This window comes from Caretta caretta, chromosome 19 (genome assembly GCF_965140235.1).
Source record: "Caretta caretta isolate rCarCar2 chromosome 19, rCarCar1.hap1, whole genome shotgun sequence".
NCBI classification, from domain to species: domain Eukaryota; kingdom Metazoa; phylum Chordata; order Testudines; family Cheloniidae; genus Caretta; species Caretta caretta.
The window spans coordinates 19917281-19942169 of NC_134224.1; the positions used below are offsets into that span (position 1 = coordinate 19917281).

At 42.6% G+C, this 24889-nt stretch overlaps 1 protein-coding gene across 4 annotated transcripts in view; it reads right to left on the reverse strand.

Annotated features, from left to right (window-relative positions):
• The window catches only part of KDM1A (lysine demethylase 1A), a 180090-nt gene that overhangs the window by 44177 nt on the left and 111024 nt on the right, over positions 1 to 24889 (reverse strand). For all 4 annotated transcript variants that reach the window (XM_048825892.2, XM_048825890.2, XM_048825889.2 and 1 more), the window contains 5 exons: positions 23884 to 23974; positions 22601 to 22735; positions 17011 to 17084; positions 3522 to 3633; positions 2963 to 3095 (listed from right to left, as the gene is read on the reverse strand). In XM_048825892.2, coding sequence (XP_048681849.1) covers positions 2963 to 3095; positions 3522 to 3633; positions 17011 to 17084; positions 22601 to 22735; positions 23884 to 23974 — 545 coding nt within the window. The remainder of the gene's footprint in view (positions 1 to 2962; positions 3096 to 3521; positions 3634 to 17010; positions 17085 to 22600; positions 22736 to 23883; positions 23975 to 24889) is intronic.

Consider the following 24889-nt stretch of genomic DNA (forward strand, 5'->3'; position numbering starts at 1 on the left):
TGAAGCATTGGAGTGGGTTACCTAGGGGGATGGCTGGGATGATTTAGTTGGGTTGGTGCTGCTTTAAGCAGAGGGCTGGACTAGACGACCTCTTGAGGTCACTTCCAATCCTAATCTTCAATGATCCAAAAATAACAGGAAGACGCGTAATAACCAACGCAAAGGCCACAGAACCTGAGAAACCAAGAATGACTCTCTCTATCCTTGGAGCTTTTGAAGCAGTATGACATATCTGAGCTGACCCATTACAGGATCTGTAGCACATCTTGTGCCCTGTATAGTGCTTGGTAACAGATTTAAACTATGCTGTTTGCCCTTCAGGAAGGGAGGGATATAGGCCTCAGAGGAAAGTTGGTCAGCTTGATCAGACAGGTCTGGAACTAAGGATGCTTTGGGACCAACATTACTTTCTCCAGAACAATGCTTTGACTGTGCAGTAGAATCTAAGGATTTCACCCAAAAAGGTCTCAGAACTCAAAATATCCCTTTGAAATCATAACATTCTTTGAATTGGTACAGAATCAAGAAGTCAGATGAGAAAGGTTAACTTTAAACACCTCCCATAAAAGGACAGAAATCAGGAAAGCCAAGGCAAAGATTGAGTTACAACTGGCAAGAAATGTTAGAGGTAACAAAAGAAAGATCAGGGATGGTGTAGGCCCGCTACTCATTGGAAAAGGTGTGCTGCTAATGGAAGATAAGAAGACAAAGCTGTTCAATGTGTACTTTGCTTCAGCCTTCTCACAAAAAATAATGTAATCGGATGATTAGTGAAGTCACCATAGACAATAAAGGGGAAGGGATGCAGATCGGGATATGTAAAGAAAATGTTAGATCTTCTGACCAATTTGAATGAATTCAAATAGCTGGATGCTACTCACCTGAAAGTACTGAAGGAATTAGCTGAAAAAAAATCTCAGAGCTACTGGCAATAATATTTATAAATTCATGGATGACAGGAGAAGTCCTGGAAGACTGAAGAGCTAACATAGTGCCAATCTTTAAAAAGGGTAAAAAGGAGGAGCCGGGGAACTATAGACCAGTCAGCCTGACTTTGATACCTGGGAATCAATGTATAAAACACTCAATTTGTGAAACCTGGAGGATATAGGAGTAATCACTAGCGGCCAGCATGGATTTACCAAGAACAAATCATGCCAAACCAAACTGATTTCCTTCTTTGACAGGGTAACTGATATGGTGGATAGGGGGAATGCTGTGGACATAATATATCTAGATTTCAGCAAGGCTTTTGACACAGTCCCACATCACATTCTGGTAAATAAGCTGGAGAAATGCAGGCTTGACAGAACTACCATTAAGTGGCAACATAATTGGTTAAACAACCGCAAACAAAGAGTAACTATTAATGGAATCAGGTTTCAGAGTGGTAACCATGTTAGTTTGTATCAGCAAAAACAACAAGGAGTCCTTGTGGCACCTTAGAGACTAACAAAGATGGAGACTAACTAGCCCACAAAAGTTTATGCCCAAATAAATTTGTTAGTCTCTAAGGTGCCACTCCTCGTTGTTTTTATTAATGGAATGATGTCGGACTCAAGGGAGGACTCAAGTGGGGTTCCACAGGGGTCTATTTTGGGTCCAGAGTTGTTTAACATCTTTATTAATGACCTGGATGTAGGAATGGAGAGCACACTAACCAAGTTTGCAGATGACAAAGCTACCAGGGGGGAGGGGGAAGGGGAGGGCGGGGAGAGATATTGCCAACTGCTGAGAAAGATCTGGGAGCTGTGGTGGATCACAACCTCAACAGGAGCCAGCAATGCGATGCTATTGCAAAAAAAGCAAATGCACTTTTAGGTTGCACATCATGCAAGTCACAGGAGGTGACAGTACCACTCTATTCAGCTAGAGTACGGTGTCCAATTTTGGTCACCTATGTAAGAAAGGATGTAGAGAAACTGGAAACGATCCAGAGGCGAGTTACAAAGATGATCAAAGGGATGGAATGCAAGCCATATGTGCAAAGGCCGAAGGAACTGGGTATGTTTAGTTTGGAAAAGCGAAGATTAAGGGGGGGGACCGGGGACGACATGATAGCCGTCTCCAAATGCTTGAAAGGGTGCCATAAAAAGGATGGAGAAAGGCTGTTCTCTCTTGCCACAGGGGGCAGGAAAAGAGGCAATGGGTTCCAACTACAACACAGCAGATTTACATTAAATCTCAGGAAAAACTTCCTAACTGTAAAAACAGTAGGACAATGGAACAGACTGCCTACGGAGGTTGTGGAAGATTCTTCATTGCAAGTTTTCAAAAGGAGGCTGAATAGGCACCTGTCTTGAATGGTTTACACCTGCAATCCCTTCTAACACTTTGTGTATGTCTACCCTAGCACTTTTGTCGGTAAAACTTTTGTCAGTCAGGGATATGCTCTCCCACCAACATAGCTACCACGGGAGACCTTGCAGTGGTATAGCTGTGCCGCTGTAAGGTCCTTAGCTGTGTAGACATAGCCTATGATTCTACCCATGCTGCTTGGTCTCATTTTAGGCCCACAGAGCAAATCCTGCACCAATAGAACTGTGCCTTGGAGAACAATGTGCTGATCTGTGATGGACATTTCTTAGTAGCACAATGCTCTCCCACTGAATTCCTACTGTCAGAACCAGTACAGGCTAGGCTGCTTACCAAAACCCCTTACTGCATTTACCTTAATCCCATTATGAACGGGAATCAGCAGGCCAGGTTGTACCTGGGACATGAGGAACTCAAGCTGCAACATGATGCAGAGCCCACACAACTAAAGAAACAAGCGACCAAAAATTATTATTTGTAAACCTGTTAAAGCTTCCTAAATAGTTCAGGCCCTACAGGCCTTGCTTTTCTATGGCTCTGTGCTCATGGTGTGAGGAGTGTGTGAATCCTGTGAGGAACAGAGGCAATTGTCGAAGGACAGTGCTCCTTGGTAGTGCAACTTCTGAAGTTAGAGAGCTTAATTTACCTGAAGCTGTGTAGCGAACCTGTCGAACTGCTGTATTTAATTTAATGTCCAACCCTTCTGCCAAGGCTACAGGCACACAGGAATATCCATTTCTCACAGTCAGATGACTGCCCGTGAATTCAAAATCATCATCCTAAAATGAAATATATAAAAATACATAAGTTTATAACCAAAATAGATCAATCAGTACAGAGTTAAATAAATGGGGAACTTTTCCACTTAAAGTGCTATACCTAACTTAATTACAAGAAGAAAATCCCTTGTATTACTGATAAAATAATTGGTATAGACTATTTTCCTATAACAAATATAAAACAGTATAAACTAATTACAGTCCGTTTGGGTATTAGCAGAACCCTCCGGAACTCTGTCAGTAAACATGTATAAGAACTAGCCATCTCTCTGTTAATATCCTGTAGAATCTAGAATGAAAGTTGAAGGGATAATGCTGAGGTACATGACACTTAAATTTCTTAGAAATGCTTGCTAACATACAGAAACATGTCAGAATGAAATGCATGTACTAAATCTATGAGCGCTTTTTTAAAGAATTAGGTACCTGGTCCCAGTGCTTCAGTGAAAGCGTAGACAGCGGTGTGGCATTAGCAAATTCTAGATTTGCAAAATGCCAGTCAAGTATCTGTCTGTCCCTTGATGATAAATAAACATCACTAGAAAAATATAAAAAGGGAAAGAAAAAAAGTTGACTTTGCAGTGAGTGAAATACAGCAAAAAGATTGCCTTTAAAAGCCCAGTCTTCCTTGATAGATGAGGCCAAGAATATGAAGAACACAAACAGAACACAACCCTACCGCAAAGTTCCTGATCACCTACCTGCAAGCAGCAAGTCCAGGCAAAGCATGGTGAAAGAGGGAGGAGTGTGGTTCTATAAAGCCTCTACAGTAGTGTACAGAACTCAGAACACCTTCATTTTGTCCTTCATGAAATACTTCCACACTGGACGCTCTCTTCATGGAAACTAGCTAGTGTGGCCTTGAGTTAGGACAGCCTTACCAAAGCACAGAACTGATTTGGAGTGTCATTTTCAAATATGCCTAGGCATTAGACACTCAAATCCCATTGACTTTGAATGAGTTGGAAGCCTAGCTTCATTAGACTGTATTTGCAATATTAATGGTAACTGGAGGTTTGCACTGAACAAGATATGTATTTATAGATCTTAGATACAGGAATCTACATAAAGCATGTTATACACACTCCACAAATTCTGAGGGAACAGGCTTCAAGATGTTCTAGAACTGAAGCTGTAAACCTATTTATATTCCCAGACACATTACCTGAAGACAGAAGTAAGGTTGAGAGTACATGTAAGTAACTGAGGATAAAATACATTACTAGGTTTCTACAATTATTCCCAAATCAAGCATTATAAACGTAGTAAATTCTAAATTTACCCTTAACTCCAAAATCCCAATATGCAGAGTTAAAAAATGCACAGTGTACTCACACAATCTTCCCCTATAGCAATGCCATGCCTTATCAATATGAGAGACACATTTCAGTGTATTTTGTCCAAAATTGAAATGGATTTGAAAAAAAGACACATTTGATTATTTTTTCCCCTTGTGTTATTACGGGGCAGTCCCAGACCCAGTTGCTCTTACTCTCCTCTCTGCTGAGCAGACTTGGTACAATTGGACAGCTTTTGAAATGGGAGATTTAGGATTAATGCTATTGTCTACCGTTATTTTTCATATCTAAAAGTTTCTGTCAGCTGAGGCTGGTGCATAAAAATCTTCATAGGAATGTATGGAGAATTGCCCTCTGAAAATGAGAAGTCTTCCACTATTTTCAATGGGAACATGTCCACAGCAAGCCTCAGTTAAGGTGCTCTCATTCAAAATGGTTCTGATTACCATTGTTCCCAATGGGGGGGGGGGGGGGGAAGCCAGCCATCTTTGCTAAGACCTGCCTATAGCCTCTGTCCCATCGAGAACAAAGGAGGATGGATGCCCCTCTCAAGAGATCCACCCAACTGTGGAGAAGTTATGAGCTCACTCTTTTGAGAGCAATGAGCAATGTGGGCCAATTTGAAAAATGGCTGTTTTTTATGGAATTTTCTATAGCAGAACATGATTCGTCAGCCCTTACTGAAGGAGAAACTTTCAATTATGAAGAATGGCTGAAAAATAATCAATAATCCTGAAAATAAATTCTTCAAAATGTAGCCCATGTGAGATCTCACTCAGTTAACTATAAATGAGCTTAGGCTGTAAGCTCTCTGGGGCAGGGACCATCTCTGTCCTGTGTTTCTACAATACCTAGTCCAGTGAGGTCCTGGTCCATGACTAGGACTCTAAGGTGCTACATTATTACAAATAATAGAAGTGTGAAGCATCTGTTTTCTGTTCAGATCTAGGAAAAAAGAGTGCTGAGCTTCGTAAAAGGACCCATTAATTTTAATTCCTAAACTAATTAACCAATTTATTTGTAAATTCTCAGAAAATTCATTCTATACTTAAAAAGAGTAAGTGCTGTAATTTTGAGAAGTACATTCTATATTCTTCATACCTAACCAAGTGTGTGAATCCCAGGTAGGTGCAAAATTCAACTATGGAACCACAAGCAGCAATTCCACAACATGCTGGAATGCAGTTAGCTATCCAATTCATTAGTTGTTCCCTAGATACAGGATGTATTGTGGACCTATATGAACAATGGAAAAAGAGAGGAGAGATTTACGGAAACTATATTTTCATAATACAAGATGCGAGCAATTTCGGTGTTGGCTTATGGAGAATGGCCTTTCCTTGCAAAGATGAAGGCATTCAACACAAGAAGGAGTTAAGATAACAGGCTCAGGCTGAGCAAAGAATTCAACTGAAAGAAGCTTGAGCAAAGAGGCTGGAAGGACTGTGTGGGCAAGACGGGAGGGAGAGTGGTATTGTGTCAAAAATGGCATTACCTGTTTCTGTGTCACTAACAACTCAGAAGCAAATGATGTTGAATGCTTATAGATCAACGTCCTAACAGATAAAGTACAAGATGGGGTACTAGTTGGTGTCTGCTGCAGGACACCAAACACCACTAGAGAACAGGATGACAGACTCCTTTGGCACCTATCTATAATTAAGGCTAAGATTATGTCACGGAGGTCATGGATTCTGCGACTTCCAGAGACCTCTGGGATACTGATCTTGCTGTTGCAGTGGGTCAGGAGCTTGGGGAATGTCGGAAGTATAATTGGTGGGCAAGATGACATAAGCAGGAGGTTGGGGAACCAGAACTGTCTGGGTCAGAAGGCAGCGATCAAGATGACCCTCACTCTGTCCAGCTGGAACTTGCATAGAACTTGTGGCAGAAGTGACAGCAGAAGGAAGGCATAGTTGAACTGGTCTGACCAGGTAAGAAGCAGAGCATCACAATGGGAGCAGTGACCTAGGGCTCTTCTGAAACAATATGGGGTGCAATTGTTGTCTGTTTGAGAAGCAAATACATCTCTAGTTCGGGTTCCCCACAGAGTGAAAAACGTTGTGCAGCATCATGTTACAAAGTTGTCACTCGTGGTCAAGTGCGAGGTGTCTGCTGAGGAAGTCTGCTTCCCCAGAAGGTAGGCTACTGACAGGGTGATGTGATTGCTGACACACAAATTCCAGAGGCTGACTGCTTCTGCGCACAGGGAGGCAGATCTTGCTCCCCCTTGCTTGTTAATGTAGAAGTCAGTCGTAGTGTCAGACTTTACAGTGATATGGTGAAAGCAGATGAATAGGAGAAAAGACTCGCACATCCTCCATTCTGCCCACAGTTCCAGGATACTGATGTACATCCTAGATTCTCAAGATGTCCACACCCTTTGTTCATGTGGGCTCTTCAGCCTACCAAGGATACATCCATAATGATGGCTCTGTCCGGAGAGGAGGGGAGGGGATAAAGGGAACCCCCATGCATGGGGATTTGTCCACCATAGGAGGGAGGACAAAACTCGGTCAGAACTGTCACCATGCTTGACGGCAACTAAGGTGGAGTCTTGTGAATGGGTGACATAAGTGCACGATGCCATGTGGCTGAATAGGGAGAGAGATGCTTTGACCAGTATCCAAGGGTAGTTTATGATGTGAGTTATGATGTTATTCATGCTCTGGAACCTGTCCATGGGTGGGTAGGCTCTTGTGGTGATAGAATTCAAGGCTGCCCTGATAAAGTCCAGAGATTGGGGGGGGGAGGGGGACAGATTTATCAGTGCTTATGCTGTCTCTCAGTGAAGAGAGAGGAGAGACAGCATCAGAGAGGTTCTACCCTCTTGGTAGGATTTAGCAGCAAGGAGCCAGTTGTTGAGGTATGGGAAGACAAGAAGGTGGAACGTCTGAGGAGAGCCGCTACAACTAAGAATACATTGGTAAAGACTCAGGGAGGCCGCTATACCAAAGGGGAGTAATTCTGTACTGAAAATGGTCAGAACCTACCATAAAACTAAGAAAACATCTGTGGGGGAAAGAGGGTGAATACCTAGGTGAACATAGGAGTCCTTCATATTGAGAGCCCATGAACCACATGCCCTTTTCTAAAGATGGAATTATTGCTGCCAACGTCACCATGTGAAATCTGAGTTCACAAAAGAAGTGGCTGAGATGGCAGAGATCAAGTATTGGTTTCCAACCACCATTCTTTTTGGGCATTAGGAAGTAGTCAAGTAGAATCCTTTCCCTTGATATTGTGGAGGAATGTGTTCTATTATTTCTCACTGCAGCAGGGAACTGACCTTGAGTGAGAATATTCTTGTGAGTGTGGTCCCTGAAGGTGGATGGGGTTGGAGGTTTTGGAGGAGGTAGGGATGCAAACTCTATCATATAGTCGAGTGGATGACGTTCAGCACCCATTTGTCCATTGTTATTTCAACAGCTAGAGTGCAAAGGAGTGCTAGTCTGCCCCCAAATACTACATGGGGGGTGCTGAGCTTAGTGATTTGTGGCTCTCAAGCTCCAGCCAAAAATATTGTCAAGCCCGAGGCTGAGATTGAGATGCTAAGCCCGTTGCGGAGGATGTAGGGAAACGGGACTTCTGAACCCTCTGCCTCTTACGTGGTGGTTCATAGGGTCTCGGATGGACACACTGCTGAGCTGTATACCTCAATTTGGATGATGTGTGATGAAACTTCCTCTTAGGGGCAGTTGTGTCTATCCTCAGTGATTGAAGTAATTGACCGTGGAGTCCTTCAGGGTATGCAGGGACTCACTTGTATTCTCACTGAAGGGGTGCGATTCATCAAAGGGGAGGTCCTCGATGGTATTCTGGACCTCAGTAGGGAACCCTGAGGCACAGAGTCATGACTCCCTGTGCACAATGAAAGCAACAGCCATGGCTCTAGAGAAGGTAGTGGCAGCATCAACAGCAGATTGGAGGGTGGTCATGGCTATCATTTGCCTTCATCTATCAGAGTTTGGAAACAAGCTCTGTCCTGTTGCAGTAGGCTGCTGGTGAACTCAAACTTGGGATAGTTCATGAACCAGTAACGCCTGAAATTGATGAGTTGTAGCTCACGAAAGCTTATGCTCAAATAAATTTGTTAGTCTCTAAGGTGCCACAAGTCCTCCTTTTCTTGTTGCCTTAAATTGACTATCCTGAACTGGAGGCTGGCCCATGAAAAGACCTTCATTCCCAGCAGATCCAAGCATTTACCCTCCCTGCCCACAGGAGTAGACTGGGGATGCAGTCGTCTGGATCTTTCCAAAGCGGCCTGGGCCACCAATGAACTGGGAGCTGGGTCAGAGAACAAAAATTCCACACCCTTAGCCAACATACAATGTTTTTCTGCCCTGTTGGGCTAGGAGCCAGGTGGCATAGGTGGGCCAAACTGTCCTAGCCAGCTGCAGAATGGTTTCATTAAACAGGGAGAGCTATTATGTTGGATCCAGAGGCATGCAGAATGTCCAAGAGTTTGTGTTGGGAGTCTTGGATCTCCTCCAGAGGAATCTGAAGTTCTCCAGCAACTCTGTGGAGAAGGTCTTGGAACTACCTAAAGTCATCGGTAGGGCAAGAGGATGCAGATGTCACCACCTCATCTGGAGATGATGATAGCAGTCCTCCTGTTGGTTTAGGCAGAAGCACCAGAACTGCAGTAAAGTAGATCTGAGGGGAGACAAGAGGGGATTCCCTAACAGACCAGATTGAATCTGCAGGGGGCTACCAGTCCCAAGGTCCCCAATATGCCCAGTAGGAGGGGTCAATTGTGACTGGGGTACTAGTGGCTCTGAGTTAGATGAGGCAGAGGTGGGTCCCAGGGTCATGTGGGCCTTTTAGTAGTGGATAAGGGCAGTACAAAAGGTGGCTGATTCAGGTTCCAGTGGCATTAGAGGGCAGGTGTATTCTGTGTATGGGAGGGGTGATCAGCTCTGTCCTGCAGCAGTCTCTCTTGGGAGAGATATTATCCCCAATAGGTCCCAACAGAGGGGAGATATCCAGTAGTGTGGCAATGGATTCAGATCTTTGTGATGGAAGAGGGACTCTGGGTGCCCAGACTGTCTGAGGCAATAAGGAGGGTGGTAACTGGTGATGATTGGACTGTCTTGGTGCTGATGGATCCTGGGTTTCGGAGGAGCCAGGTGTGATTGGTTCCCCTGGGCTGCCTCCTGGAACTGGGATGCCACTGTGCCCCCTGACCCACCAGCCTGGGCGCCCTCTCACACTGGACTTCTGTGACAAACTGCAAAGCCCTCCAGCCTACACTTTCACCAGCATACATACAGGTAGGGACAGAGCCGCTGCAGTTACATGCAGGCTCTCTGACCAGCCCCTACATAAGAAGGCCACAGTTAAGGCAACTCCCAGCTCCCCAGGCATGCACCCCTTCTGGAATATAAAGCCAAAATTACACAGTCTTGCACTGCACAGGGAACTTGTACAGCGTAAGCTCAAAAAATTCACCCTCCCCCCCCCCTCCCCCCAATGTGGAGTGGTATATGCAACAGCCTTTGCCCCCGAGTTATTCTCTCACACTTCACTCCAGTTCACTGGTTGAGATAAAGCAAAAGCAAGTTTATTAACTACAAAATATAGATTTTAAGTAGGGCTAGCAAGCAATAAAAAAAATTAATTGCACGGTTAATCGCACTGTTAAACAATAATAGAATACCATTTAAATAGTTCTGGATATTTTCAAATATATTGATTTCAATTACAACACAGAATGCAAAGTGTACAGCGCTCACTTTATATTTATTTTTCATTACAAATATTCGCACTGTAAAAAACAAAAGAAATAGTATTTTTCAATTCACCTAATACAAGTACCGTAGTGCAATCTCTTTATAATGAAAGTTGAACTTACAAATGTAGAATTATGTACAAAAATAACTGCATTCAAAAATAAACAAATGTAAAACTTTAGAGCCTACAAGCCCACTCAGTCCTATTTCTTGTCCAGGCAATCGCTCAGACAAACAAATTTGTTTACATGTATAGGAGCTAATGCTGCCCACTTCTTGTTTACAATGTCACCTGAAAGTGAAAACAGATGCTCGCATGGCATTGTTGTAGCCTGCGTCGCAAGATATTTATGTGCCAGATGCACTAAAAATTTGTATGTTCCTTCATGCTTCAATTATCATTCCGGAAGACGTGTGTCCATGCTGGTAATAGGTTCTGCTCGATAACCATCCAAAGCAGTGTGGATCAATGCATGTTCATTTTCATCATCTGAGTCAGATGCTACAGCAGAAGTTTGATTTTCTTTTTTGGTGGTTCAGGTTCTGTAGTTTCCCCATCGGAGTGTTGCTCTTGTAAGACTTCTGAACGCAAGCTCTACACTTTGTCCCTCTCGGATTTTCGAAGGCACTTCAGATTCTTAAACCTTAGGTCAAATGCTGTAGCTATCTTTAGAAATCTCACATTTGTACCTTCTTTGCGTTTTGTCAAATCTGCTGTGAACGTGTTCATAACATGAACCTGTGCTGGGTCATCCTCAGAGACTGCTATAACATGAAATATATGGCAGAACGTGGGTAAAACAGAACAGGAGATATACAGTTCTCCCCCAAGGAGTTCCATCACAAATGTAATTAACTCATTATTTTTTAATGAGCATTATCAGCATGGAAGCAAGTCCTCTGGAATGGTGGCTGAAGCATGAAGGGGCATACGAATGTTTAGCACATCTGGCACAAATACCTTACAATGCTGGCTACAAAAGTGCCTTGAGAACGCCTGCTCTCGCTTTCAGGTGACGTTGTAAATAAGCAGCAGGCAACTTTATCTTCCCTAAACAAAAAACTTGTTTGTCTTAGTGACTGGCTGAACAAGAAGTAGGACTGAGTGGACTTGTAGGCTCCAAAGCTTAACATTGTTTTGTTTGAGTGCAGTTATGTCACTAAAATCTACATTTGTAAGTTGCACTTTCATCATAAAGAGATTGCACCACAGTACCTGTATGAGGTGAACTGAAAAATACTATTTCTTTTGCTTGCCATTTTTACAGTGCAAATATTTGTATTAAAACAACAACACTATAAAGTAAGCAATCTACTTTGTATACTGTGTTTTAACTGAAATTAATGTATTTGAAAATGTAGAAAAACACCCACAAATATTTAATACATTTCAGTTGGTAGTCTAATTGCAGTTGTAATCGTACTGTTAAACAGTAATCATGATTAACTTTTTAAAATCACGATTAATTTTTTTGAGTTCATCGTGTGAGTTAACTGCGATTAATGGACAGCCCTAATTTTAAGTGATTATAAATAAGACAAGATTTAATCATGAGTATTTTCAGTAAAAGTCATGAACAGGTCATGGGCAAAATATACAATATCAAGGCCCCACGACTTGTCCATGACTTTTACTGAAAATAGTCATGACTGAATCTTGGAGGGGTCCACTGCAGGGGATGGGGGAGGAAAGTTGGGTGCCCACTGCACGGGAAGAACCAAAGAGGCCCACCACCACTCTGGGCCCTGCTGGGGGAGAGGGAGCCCCAGCAGGCCTGCTGCCTCTCCAGCCGCTGCCAGGAGGGGGAGTCCTGGGGCCAGCTCATTGGCAGCTGTCCGGGGCTGCCAGAGCTGCCGCCGGTGCGGCTGGCTGTGAGACCACCCAGATAGCTGGCTGCAGAGCTGCTCTAGCAACGGCCCGTGTGGCTGTCCCCAGGGCTGACTGAGCAGCTGGCTCTGTGGCCAGATGCTTGGGCGGCCCTGGGGTCAGCCACACTGACTGCTGCAGAAATTACAGAGGTCACAGGAAATCACAGAATCTGTGACTTCCACAACCTCCATGAGAGACGTGGAGTTCTAATTCTAAATGATAGCAAACAGATCAAAGTAGATTACATAGCAAATAAACAAAAAACGCAAATTAAGCTTAATATACTAAATAGATTGGATATGAATAGGAGATTCTCACCCTAAGAGACGATACAAGCAGTCCGCAGATTCTTAAGGGGCAAACTGCACTTGCTTTACAGCTTGGAATCCCCAAGAGTCTCATTCACAGGCTAGAAATCCCTTTAGCCTGGGTCCAGCAACAGTCTTTGTTCCTTGTGTGGGGAGCAAACACCACCAGATGATGCCACTCCCTGCCTTATGCATCTCTTGCATATGGCAGGAACCCTTTATTACCAAAGCTTGGTTCCCAGACTAGTCTGTGGAAAAATACTGACATCCCAAGATGGAGTCTAGAGACATGGTTAGGGTTAGGGTCATGTCCTTGTAGAGTCATAGCAGCCATTACTTGGAGGCTGTCTGTAGCATTTGCAGGAAGGCGCCGCAGGTGGGAGATAAACTTCTCCTAAGGCCTACTTTTTTTCCCAATGGCCCATTGCCGTGAATAGGCTCTTCCCCACCCACTATTTAGACTGAAAACATCTTGTCTAGTCGGCGTTACCCAGGTGTAACTACATTTGAAATACAGAGTCAATATTCATAACTTCAGATACAAATAAGAACCAATCCCTGTAGCAAACCTTGTTGCCTACTCTGTCCCCATATCTACTCTAGCGACACCAGAGGACCCAACCACCTCAGCCACACCATCAGGGGCTCATTCACTTGCACATCTACTAATGTGATATATGCCATCACGTGCCAGCAATGCCCCTCTGCAATGTACATTGGCCAAACCGGACAATCCCTACGTAAAAGAATAAATGGACACAAATCGGACATCAGGAATGGTAACATACAAAAGTCAGTAGGAGAACACTTCAGTCTCTCTGGACATTCTATAACAGGTTTAAAAGTAGCTATACTTGAACAAAAATCTTCAGAAACAGACTTCAAAGAGAAACTGCAGAACTAAAATTCATTTGCAAATTTAAGACCATTAATTTTGACTTGAATAGGGACTGGCTAGCTCATTACAAAAGCAGCTTTGTCTCTCCTGGAATTGACACCTCCTCATCAATTATTGGGAGTGGACTACATCCACCCTGATCAAATTGGCCCTGTCAACACTGGTTCTCCACTTATGAGGTAACTCCCTTCTCTTCATGTGTCAGTATATAATGCCTGCATCTGTAATTTTCAGTCCATGCATCTGAAGAAATGGTATTCTACCCACAAAAGCTTATGCCCAAATAAATCTGTTAGTCTTTCAGGTGCCACTGGACTCCTTATTCCATTGACTGTGTATCTTAGCTAAGTTAATGGAGAACAGACTCCATAAATATTTTCATAGATTTTAAATACCATTATGATCATCTAGTCTGACATCCTGCTCAATACAGACCGAAGAATTTGTAGGGTATAAACACAAAGGAATGAGAAATTATTTAGGATGGGTCAAAGAGGCATGAGCTCAGAGAATTGGATGAAGTTGAGAAAGAATGAATTAGGCTAAGTAGGAACAAATATTTAAGTGAAAGATCTTTTACATTGTAGAAAAGTCTTCCAAAATAGAGAGCAGGTCCCATAAGTTGGGACAATTCACACCTGTAGGGACGAAGCAGTCAAGGATATAATGGAGTGCATATTCCTGCATGTGCCTCAATGAGATGGACTGGCTGGAATGGTAAATGAATTAGTGGGAAATAACTGCAAATAAACAGAAGGCAAGGAGAAGCAAAGTTGAGACCTGAAAATGAGGAAAACAAACAAAGGTAGGTGCACAATGGGCAAGTACAAAAGCATGTACAGCACCATACAAGAAAACAAAAACCCAACTCAAACACCACCACTGGGGATCCCTAATTAATGGGGATTTCAGATCTTTTAAAAGATTATCTGGATCAGGCATTAATGGAATTAGTTATACAGTAGAACCTCAAAGATACGATCACCAGAGTTACAGACTGACCGGTCAACCAGACCCCATGTGGAATTGGTCCTGCTTTGAGCAGGGGGTTGGACTAGATGACCTTCTGGGGTCCCTTCCAACCCTTATATTCTAGGATTCTATGGAACCGGAAGTAAGCAATCAGGCAGCAGCAAAAACATACACATACACACACAAAAACCACCAGCAAATACTGTACTGTGCCTGTATTGCATCTTAAAGGTAGGCACATCTGTGCTGCCTGTCCCCACCCCCACCCCCTACTCGCCACATGGCGGGCAGCCACTTATAGGTAGGAAGTGAAGATGCTAAGTTTCACAAGCATCGCTGTGAGCCCCTGAGCAGGCAGAGCAGGAGCAGCGCTGGGGTCTGCACTGCTTTCCTGTTAGCCAACCCCCCTCCTCCATGGCCAGGAGGGGGACAAACTTGCATGCACAGTCTGAACCCAGGAAAGACACTTCCCGAGCTGCTGCTGGAACCTGGCCCAGAGCATTTGCTGCTGGAGCTGGAGCCCCGCGCGCTGGAGCAGCAGCTCAGCTGAAAAAAGGCCACAGCCTGCACCATGTGTCCACTGACACCATAGTGCCCCAGGGTACATCACTCATCACCCTTGCATCCAGGGGGCTAGAACCAGCTGCCTGTGCACACCCCCACTCGCCAGGCTAGGAGGTGAAGACGCTGAAGGTCACTGGCACAGCTGTGAGCCCCCACTTCAGGCAGTCTGCCCTAAGGAGCATCCCATAACGTCTTGGTCAGAATTATGAACATTTCAGAGTTACGAACAACCTCCATTCCTGAGGTGTCTAAGTCTGAGGTTCTACTGTAATAGGGATGATTAATAGGTCACGGTAACTGAGAATGACCTTTCTCCTTTATGAGCCACCTTCTCTGAAACAGGAAACTCAGACTTCATATGGGTGCATTTACATAACCAAGTCACTTGGCTAATACAATACAAGCTGAATATCCTTAGCATTTTTCCAAAAGAGATAAACTCAGACTAAGTCCAGAAGACACTGCAGTAGAAAGAGAGCCTAAGACATAAGCTCTAGTATCAGAGGCCTGAACTAAAGTAGTGGCCAAGCTCTGCTCTGCTTGCTTGCAAACTCACAGAACCTGGCAAGAACAGGGCTGGTATTGCAAAAAACGCACATATTCCTGAGAAGTGCTTGGCACAGGACACTCGTGCAAACGCATTCTAGAAGGATGGTTCCACAACATCTCCATACCAACACAAAGATAACAGGAACACGCTGACCTCTCAAAGATAAGGTCAGGATGACAATATGATGGATAGAGATGTTTTGCTCGAACTAACATGTACAAGGTAATGGGTGACAACTAGCCATGTCGGGGGGGAGAGCGGGGGGGGGGGGGGGGGGGGAAGAGGAGGAGGATGGTAATACATAACTTAGAGTAATAGAAGATTAGGGTTGGAAGAGTCCAACTCCCTGCTCAAAGCAGGGCCAACCCCAATTAATTCATCCCAGCCAGGGCTTTGTTAAGCCAGGCCTTAAAAACCTCTAAGGAAGGAGATTCCACCACCTCCCTAGGGAACCCATTCCAGTGCTTCACCACCCTCCTAGTGAAATAGTGTTTCCTAATATCCAACCTAGACCTGCCCCACTGCAACTTGAGACCATTGCTCCTTGTTCTGTCATCTGCCACCACTGAGAACAGTCGAGCTCCATCCTCTTTGGAACCCCCCTTGGGGTAGTTGAAGGCTGCTATCAAATCCCCCCCCTCACTCTTCTCTTCTGCAGACTAAGCAAGCCCAACTCCCTCAGCCTCTTGTATTGGTGTATAAAATGGAGACTCAGAGAGTGTGTCTTTGGCCAGCTTAGGGGATAGTGGAAAGTCTCATCACTGACTGAGTTGCATCCACTGTCACAGGCATACATGTGCTAGTGTAACTGTAGACAATGATCCGGGGAGCTAGGACCGTACTTTGTCAGCAATAAACCTAACCTAGTGCCTTCGTATCTTAACGGATCTTGCGATAATTGGAGGTGTTCGATCGAGATCTGCTGTGCCAGCTGCCTTCGCAGAGCTGAAGAACACACACAGTCAGACATCTGACTACAGAAACCACCGTGATCATCTAGTCTAGTGGTTCTCAACCAGGGGTACATGTACTCAGAGGTCTTCCAGCAGGTACATCAACTCATCTAGACATTTGCTTAGTTTTACAACAGGCTACATAAAAAGCACTAATGAAGTCATTACAAATTAAAATTTCATACAACTTGTTTATTCTGCTCTATATTACTATACACTGAAATGTAAGTACAATATTTATATTCCAGTTTATTTTATAATGATATGGTAAAAATTAGAAAGTAAGCAATTTTTCAGTAATAGTGTGCTGTGATACTTTTGTATTTTTATGTCGATTTTGTAAGCAAGTAGTTTTAAAATGAGGTAAAACTTTGGGGTACGCAAGACAAATCAGACTCCTGAAAGGGGTACAGTAGTCTAGAAAGGTTGAGAACCACTGATCCAGTCTGACCTCCTGCACTTTGCAGGCCACAGAACCTCACCCATCCACTCCTGAAATAGACCCAGAAACTCTGGCTGACTTACTGATGTTCTCAAATCATGATTTAAAAAAAAGATTTCACATTGCAGAGAATCCACTATTTACTTTAGTTTAAACCAACAAGTGACCTGTGCCCCATGCTGCAGAAGAAGGCAAAAAAAATCCAGAGTCTCTGCCAATGTGACCTGGAGGAAAATTCCTTCCTGACCCCAAGTACATCAATGCAATGAGAAACACCAGCCTTCCTGATCGCTCTCCAGCTAGTGTGTGGTGGGTTTTTTATTTTTACCTTGGTGGATTGGCTTCAAGTTCTTGGAGCTTTTCTTCCAGCTTTCCTTGTGTTTCTGCCAACTCATCATACTCCTGATAAAAGGTTAAACAGATTCAGTCAAGTACTAGCTTTAAATTTCTCTTGTTTTTAAATAAAAAACAAGGAGACAGTGAAGTGTCCATAGTAAACTTACTGCCAAATAATGATCACACAAACGCAATGCATATTTTTGTAGTTTCCCCATGAACACATAAAAGGAAAATATTTTAACACAAAGGATGAGATTTAGATTCTCCAAACTTGTGAAAAGTAAAGTTTTTTTTATTAAATGTTTATATTATGGTAGAGCACACAGGCCCCAATAAGAATGGGGTTTGATCCATCTCCCATTGAAGTCACTCATATTTGTTTCAATGGGCACTGAATCAGGCCCCTGGATCCTAAAAGCACTATTAGTTCAGCCACATTTCACACTTGTGACGTCCATTTCTGCAATTAAACAAATACCTTAAAACACAAAATCCTACTTTCCTGGATTGTCAGCAAACACTCAGGTCAGAGAATGTGATAAAATCCATTACAGTTCTGGTGGAATGAGATACCAGATGGTTCTCATAGTAACTGGACTCAACCACACCGGATGTGATATATTTTCTATTCTTGTTTCCTTATTAAAGACTTAATTATTTCATTGTTGAATGTATAAAGTGAGATATTTCCAAAGTAAAAGCAAAATAGAAAATACTAAAGCACATGGAGTATACCCAAGTTCAAACCAGAATTTTAAAGGAAGACCTTTATAGACAGCTATTGAGTAATATACTGCATCAACTGATGGGGAAGAACTCATTGCTGGAAGTTATGACTAATGTTCCCTCTAATTTTTTCCATCCATGTGTGGAATGAATTTTGTTATGTGCACCAATATTGAGGTAATGGGCAGATATGTGCCACCAGTAAAAACAAGTATCAGAGGGGTAGCCATGTTAGTCTGGATCTGTAAAAGCGGCAAAGAGTCCTGTGGCACCTTATAGACTAACAGACATACTGGAGCATAAGCTTTCATTGGTGAATACCCACTTTGTCGGATGCATGTAGTGGAAATTTCCAGAGGCAGGAATAAATGTGCAAGCAAGAATCAGGCTCGGGATAGCGAGGTTAGTTCAATCAGGGAGGATGAGGCCCTCTTCTAGCAGTTGAGGTGTGAACACCAAGGGAGGAGAAACTGCTTTTGTAGTTGGTGAACCAGTCACAGTCTGTTTAATCCTGAGCGGATGGTGCCAAATTTGCAAATGAACTGAAGCTCAGCAGTTTCTCGTTGACATCTGGTCCTGAAGTTTTTTTGCTGCAGGATGGCTACCTTTAAATCTGCTATTGTGTGTCCAGGGAGGCTGAAGTGTTCTCCTATAGGTTTTTGTATATTGCCATTCCTAATATCCGATTTGTGTCCATTTATTCTTTTATGTAGGGACTGTCCAGTTTGGCCGATGTACATAGCAGAGGGGCATTGCTGGCACATGATGGCGTATATTACATTGGTGGACGTGCAGGTGAATGAACCGGTGATGGTTTGTGGCTGATCTGGTTAGGTCCTGTGATGGTGTCACTGGTGTAGATATGTGGGCAGAGTCTATTTTTTTACTGAACAAGAAACCTAGCCTCCAAAAGAACTGATTTACATCTTCAAGAACTGAGGACATCCAGCCTTAATAATGTATACCTTCTTATTAGAAGAGATTCAGAGGCTTCTTGTATGTTTTTCTCTGCCACCACTTCTCTGTATTATCATGAACATAAGACCAAAGGGAGCTCGTGTAATTCTAATTGGTGAAAATACCAGTTTTGTTATTTGGATCTCGTAGCACTGTCAGTAGGGCACGTGTTAATTTTTTCATCCATGTGTGGAATGAATTTTGCAGTCCCAGATTGTTCCTTAGAACTGAAGTGAGATCTTTCATGTTCCTAGCGTGTCTCCATTTAGTAACTTACATCTCTGCTAGGTCCGGCCACTGAATGTTCTAGAGCAGTGTTCAAGTGATACAGTGATGGGGAGCCAATGATAAGAAACCTAGATCGGTGCATTAGTACACAGTCTTGCAAACTCTCAACAAGGAAATCTATGCTTCAGAGGGGAAAGCTCTTACTGTTTTGCCCTCAAACAACAATTTGGTACCTCTGTTTTCATCAGTTCCCATTCTTTTGAACTAAATCAAACTTTCCCAGCCTCAGGGTACACATTACAGCTATATCTGCAAGCCAAGTGAGGAAGGAACACTGAGGTAAGAAGCACCACTCTTAGCTCTAATATATTTATATACAATCTCATCCTTTCATTGTTCACAGACAGATCCTATACTGTCATATGATCTAAATGGGTTCTCCAGCCCAGATCTGAAGCATCCATTACAATCATGGGGTGGGGGGGGAGGGGTTGGATATGGATAAAAGTATGGTTGAACAAAGATATGCCCTTCCAAGTATTTGCAAGTTCATTAATGAAGGGATGTCAGAAAATATATTGGAACTGGAAGCAGTGAATGGATGCAATATGGGAACGAATACATTGCTGGGGAGTAACTGGCACTCATCCTTAAATCAAACACATAGACTGTATCAAAAGCCTTATAAAAAATAAGATATTTCATGTCTACTCTCTCTTTCCCTCCTATCCACTAGGCCAGTAATTCTGTCAAATAAGGAAATTAGGTTGGTTTGGCATGATTTGCTTTTGACAAATCCATGCTGGCCATTCCTTATAACCTATTGTCCTCTAGCTGCTTACAAATTGATTTAATAGTTTGTTCCAGCATCTTTCCAGGTATCAAAGTTAGGCTGACCAGTCTATAATTCCCCAGATCCTCTTCACACACACACCCATAAAAGGAAAAAAAAAAAAAAAAAAAAAGATAGGTTGCCCTTCTCCAGTCCTCTGGGACCTCAGCCATCCTCCATGAGTTCTCAAAGGTAACTGCTTCAGCTAGTTCCTTAAGTACCCTAGGATGAACTTCAGCAGGCCCTGCTGACATGAATATATCTAACTTATCTAAATATTTTTAAACCGGTTCTTTCCCTATTTTGGCTGGCATTCCTTCCCCCTTATTGTTAATATTAATTATGTTGAGTATCTGGGTCACCATTAACCTTTTTAGTGATGACCGAAGCAAAATTGGTAATAAACACCTCAGATTTCTTGATATCAACAGTTATTAGCTCTCCTTCCACACTAAATAGAGGACCTTCACTTTCCTTCGTCTTTCTCCTTTTCCTAATGTATGTAAAAAAAACAAAAAACCAACCACCTTCTCTTATTGCCTTTTTTATGTACATTGCATAGGGACTCAGAAGAGTGCTCTAGAAGAGTAGCTGTTTGACAAAGGATGACTTTGGAAAGGTCAAGGTCATAGGACAGGGATCAATCCAAAGTTGCGAAGTTTTCCTGTTTACTCTCTGCTGTTAACTTATTTTTCTTTCCTGTTATACACACTATGAGAAGACCTTGATGACTTATGACTTTTCTTCAAAACTGTTGCACTCTCTTACTAATTGAGGCCACTTTTCCAGAATTAGGGGGGAAAAAAACCACACATTTAAAAATTTTTCTTCTTGCATTTGAGGAACTTTTCTGACAGCCACAGTGGGTGGTAAGTTCCTACCAAAGCAAACTTTTCAGAGAGGCCCCATGAAAAGGGGTTGGGGAGGAGGATGGGAAGAGCTCCTGGCACTATATTTCACTACCGTAGCTGAGACTACCAACAATCCAGGAGCTGGGTGGGAGAAAAAAATATTCTAACCTGTTGTGGGATGTCAAAGATGGCAGTTTTGTTCACCATGGGTGAAATGGACTAAGAGGCATGCCAAATAATCTTGGCACGTACCATTAGCTTCTCATTTACTGATAAAGCAATTCTGCATTTGTGATGGGGTTCCTAAAATATCGATGAGTCTTTCTTGACACTTATCAGTCCAAAGTCTCTACCACACTGAACAGCAGCTATTGAAAATACTTAAGCGGAAATGAAGTACTCTCTTCTGTAGAGGTTGAAGGATGAGCTGTACCCTAAAGGAAAAGAAGTACTTGTGGCACCTTAGAGACTAACAAATTTATTTGAGCATAAGCTTTTGTGAGCTACAGCTCACTTCATCAGATACTGTAGCTCACGAAAGCTTATGCTCAAATAAATTTGTTCGTCTCTAAGGTGCCATAAGTACTCCTTTTCTTTTTGCGAATACAGACTAACATGGCTGCTACTCTGAAACCTGTCCTAAAGGAAAAGGGCATCCTCAAGATTACTATCACCCCTCTCATCAGTATCTATTTCCAGCAACTCTTCCCTAAGCCACAGGAGTGGGGGGACAAATCTAGGAGAAAAGCATAAGACTAATTATAGGAAGTGGAGGAGTAACATTGCCCTGGTTTCTTGATTATCCTCTTGACCCTGACTCCCTAAACTGAGGAAGAGGAGGGCACGAGAGCTAATATACTATGGAACATAATCAAACTGGTAATTGTGGGAACTTGAACAGATTAAACTCCACAGAGTACGAGAAAAGCCAGGGGGAAGGTTTTTAAAGTTCTATGAATAAGATGGGGAGCCTATTTTCTGAGATTTGGGAAACTATAAAGTTTCCCATAACTTCATCTGTGATGGATTTGGAGGTGTGCCCTAAAGGTATTAAATCTAAGCTTCCCTTCAGGAAAAGACTGAAAGGGAGTAATGAATATGTCTAAAATCTAAACGAGAGAAGTGACGGGAACTGCTCACTGGTTCTCACACCAGATGCTGATGAAGTAGGACAGACACAGTTTGGATCCAAGGACTACTCTGGAATTAATGGAATCAGGGGAACCACCTCAGTTCTCAAGTCTAGATCTAATGCACCTCAGTTTCAAGGCCTTCAGACTCATTCACGATTACTCCTGGTGCTACTTACAAGATGATTCCAAACATAAGCCGAGGGAGCATTCTGTTGCCTGGTCAGAGGTCCTGTAGTGCCACAATGTATTGAGCCAGGAGGATGTCAATGACTGGATCTAAAGAGCACTCAGGCTGCTTCACAAGTATTTGGATTCTACAGAGGAGCAAAACTGGAGGAATCCAATTCCTAGGCCCAAGCAGGGAGCACCAAAGGACAAATCACTCATCAAGCTTAAAGAGCCAATCTGGCATAAATGGAGCCATATTCAGGCAGGTGAGCCTCTCGCAACCTCTGCAAGTTTCTTTCGTATTTATCAATCACTGACATTTTGGCCTTACAGGAAACAAATCTCTTCGAACATGAACTTTTTCTTTCCAGACTGCCATCTCAACATGCACAGTAGTTGGATGCCTGTTTTGGACAGTGTCCAACAGTGCCAAAGCTGAACTGTGATCTAAAACTGGACTAATTCCTCAACACGTTTATGTTGTGACAGGAGCTCATGCAGTCCCATTATCACTTTCCAGAAGGCTCTAACAAAGAGAACATGCACGTGAACATTTCAGAGCAGTTTCACACAGGCAGTTCTTCAAAAGTGTACCTGACACAATTTTACATAATCAGGTTGTCGTTCAGATTTTAAAGACAAAAGTTTGTAGACTGAAACCCTTGTATTTATGGCATTCCTTACCTTGCAGAGAGCAGTAAGATCTCGGTGTTTGCTTTTCACAAGGAACTCTGCAGTAATATCCCGAGGTGGTTTTACTTCAGATGCCTCCTTATACTGCTGATGGAGCTCTTTAATCTTCTCTTTTAAATTCACCATCTGGGAAGAGGGAAGGGGAAAAAAGGGAGATTTTGTAACATTTACAGTGAAAATAAGAATTCTGCCTCAAAAACAGTCACACCACTGGCGGCACTTCCCCCCTTATTATAAGGGATGTTGCTTATGTCAAATTGCACCTCACAGGGCACAACAGTAAGAACCATCAATCCTATATTTCTAGAGATTTTCTGACTAACATGCACAGTATAAACTATTACTGTCCTCTGGCAAAGCATACAGAGTGGAACCGTTGAGGGTAGGAAAGGTGCCAGAACTCTATGCGCTTTCTCTAGAGGGATAGCAGCATCACCTGTAACAGTTAATCTGCACTAAATCTTCAAGTGTTTCAATGCTGTATGTTTCCAAATGACTAAACATCTTTTTATTTACCTTAAGATATTTAAGGTGACTTTGTAAACAATTGCAAATTAATCCCATCACAAACCATAATCTGCGATAAGCATTTCCAACAGAAGTGGTCATTACAGTGATGCTTTCAAGGAAGAGCTGGTTTGCTTTTACATATTACTTTGCACTGTCTCCATCCTCTCCACTCCATACGTATTTACAGTCTTGTCCATGTGTGTCAGCTATTGGCACAATCATTGTTGTACCTTCTTCCAGGGGGTCCTGTTTTCTTTATACAGGCTTCTTGTACTCATCTGGAAGGTCCCTATCCCATCCATATTTAAGTCACCCTTAAACAGCCACTTCTGCCATGATGGTTACAGTGAATCAAGGCGACGTCTTTATAAACTGCCTACTTTCCCTGGCCTCTGCTTACTTGTTTGTCTTTAGACTGTGAGGTTCTCAGAGGAGAAAAAGTGTGCTTCAGTGTTAGGAAAGCCCCAGCTTAATAAAATTAATATAGTTTCCCTGGGGCTTGCCTGGCACAACACAACTTCTCCTTGTGGACCAAAAAAGCATTATTATTCATTTATGAATAGTGTTGCTGCCCTCCTTGATAAAATCCAGATAAAATTTTGTTATTTCTCCAGGTCTAGTTCCTTTTCACATAAACATTAAATGTAACGATGGTAATCAGTTTCTGAAATCAGTTTCTCCTTTAAGTCCTAATAACTTTTTCCAGTGCATTTGTAAGAGAAGGAAGTGAAAGGAGAGTACGCATCCATGGGAGAAGGTCTGACCTTGTTAAGGAGATCTTTCAGCTCCTCTTGAGTTTTTACTATCTTCTTCCAATGTTCAATCTGTTCATCCTTCACGTGCTTCTCTTGTAATCTAGGGGTGGGGAAAGAAGCCAGAGATTATTTTAACTGGGAAATCCTAGTAAACTGCATGCTTTTCTCATCAACATCTGAGCCATGAGTGTAAAGTAATAAAATAGAACCCAGAAAAGTGTCATTTCAATAAAGAATGGGGTGTATTCTTTAGCAACTGTACAACTCATGAAAAGAAAGCAGTTGGTTAGCTAGTAGCTAAACATAGGACAACCTACCAAAAGCCAAAGGGTAGAAATTCTTACTTGCAGGAAATGTTTCCAGACAAATAGGATTCAAATATGTGGACTTCACGCTGTATCACACCTTTGTGCTATGTCAAATATCCATTTATTTTATTAATTTCTAGATCACTAATGGAAGAGGAATTTTCAAGGCAGATACTGGTTAAGGTAATATTCCTCATCCTATGTCTACAAAGCAGTACTAACAATGTGGAAAGGGTGTGCACACAAATGCTGGACACAATATGTGCCAAGTGGCTGCAAGAAACCAAGATTTATCAAGAAGTCATCATGACTATGTACTTTAAGAAAATCCAAACAGAATCCTTACGGGGGAAGACTCATGTAATCGCCAAGCCCAATTCCAATATTGGCCGGGAGGAAAATCAAGAAAGAGAAAACACAGCAATGGAGAAAGGATAGAAGAATGGATATTAAGAGGAAAGATAGTGCCAATACCAGTGTAGCTAACAGCCAAGCAGGCGATATTGGCAAAAGAATGACTGTGCCTAATCAGGTGAGGAATCTGGGCAAAACCAAGCAGAAACAATTAAGATGATAGCAATGCAAGGAGCCTGGGTAACAGAATGGAGAAACTAGAACTACTGGTGCAGGAAGTGAAACTAGATATTATAGGGATAACAGAAACATGGTGGAACAGTCATCGTGACTGTAGTACAGGGATTGAAGGG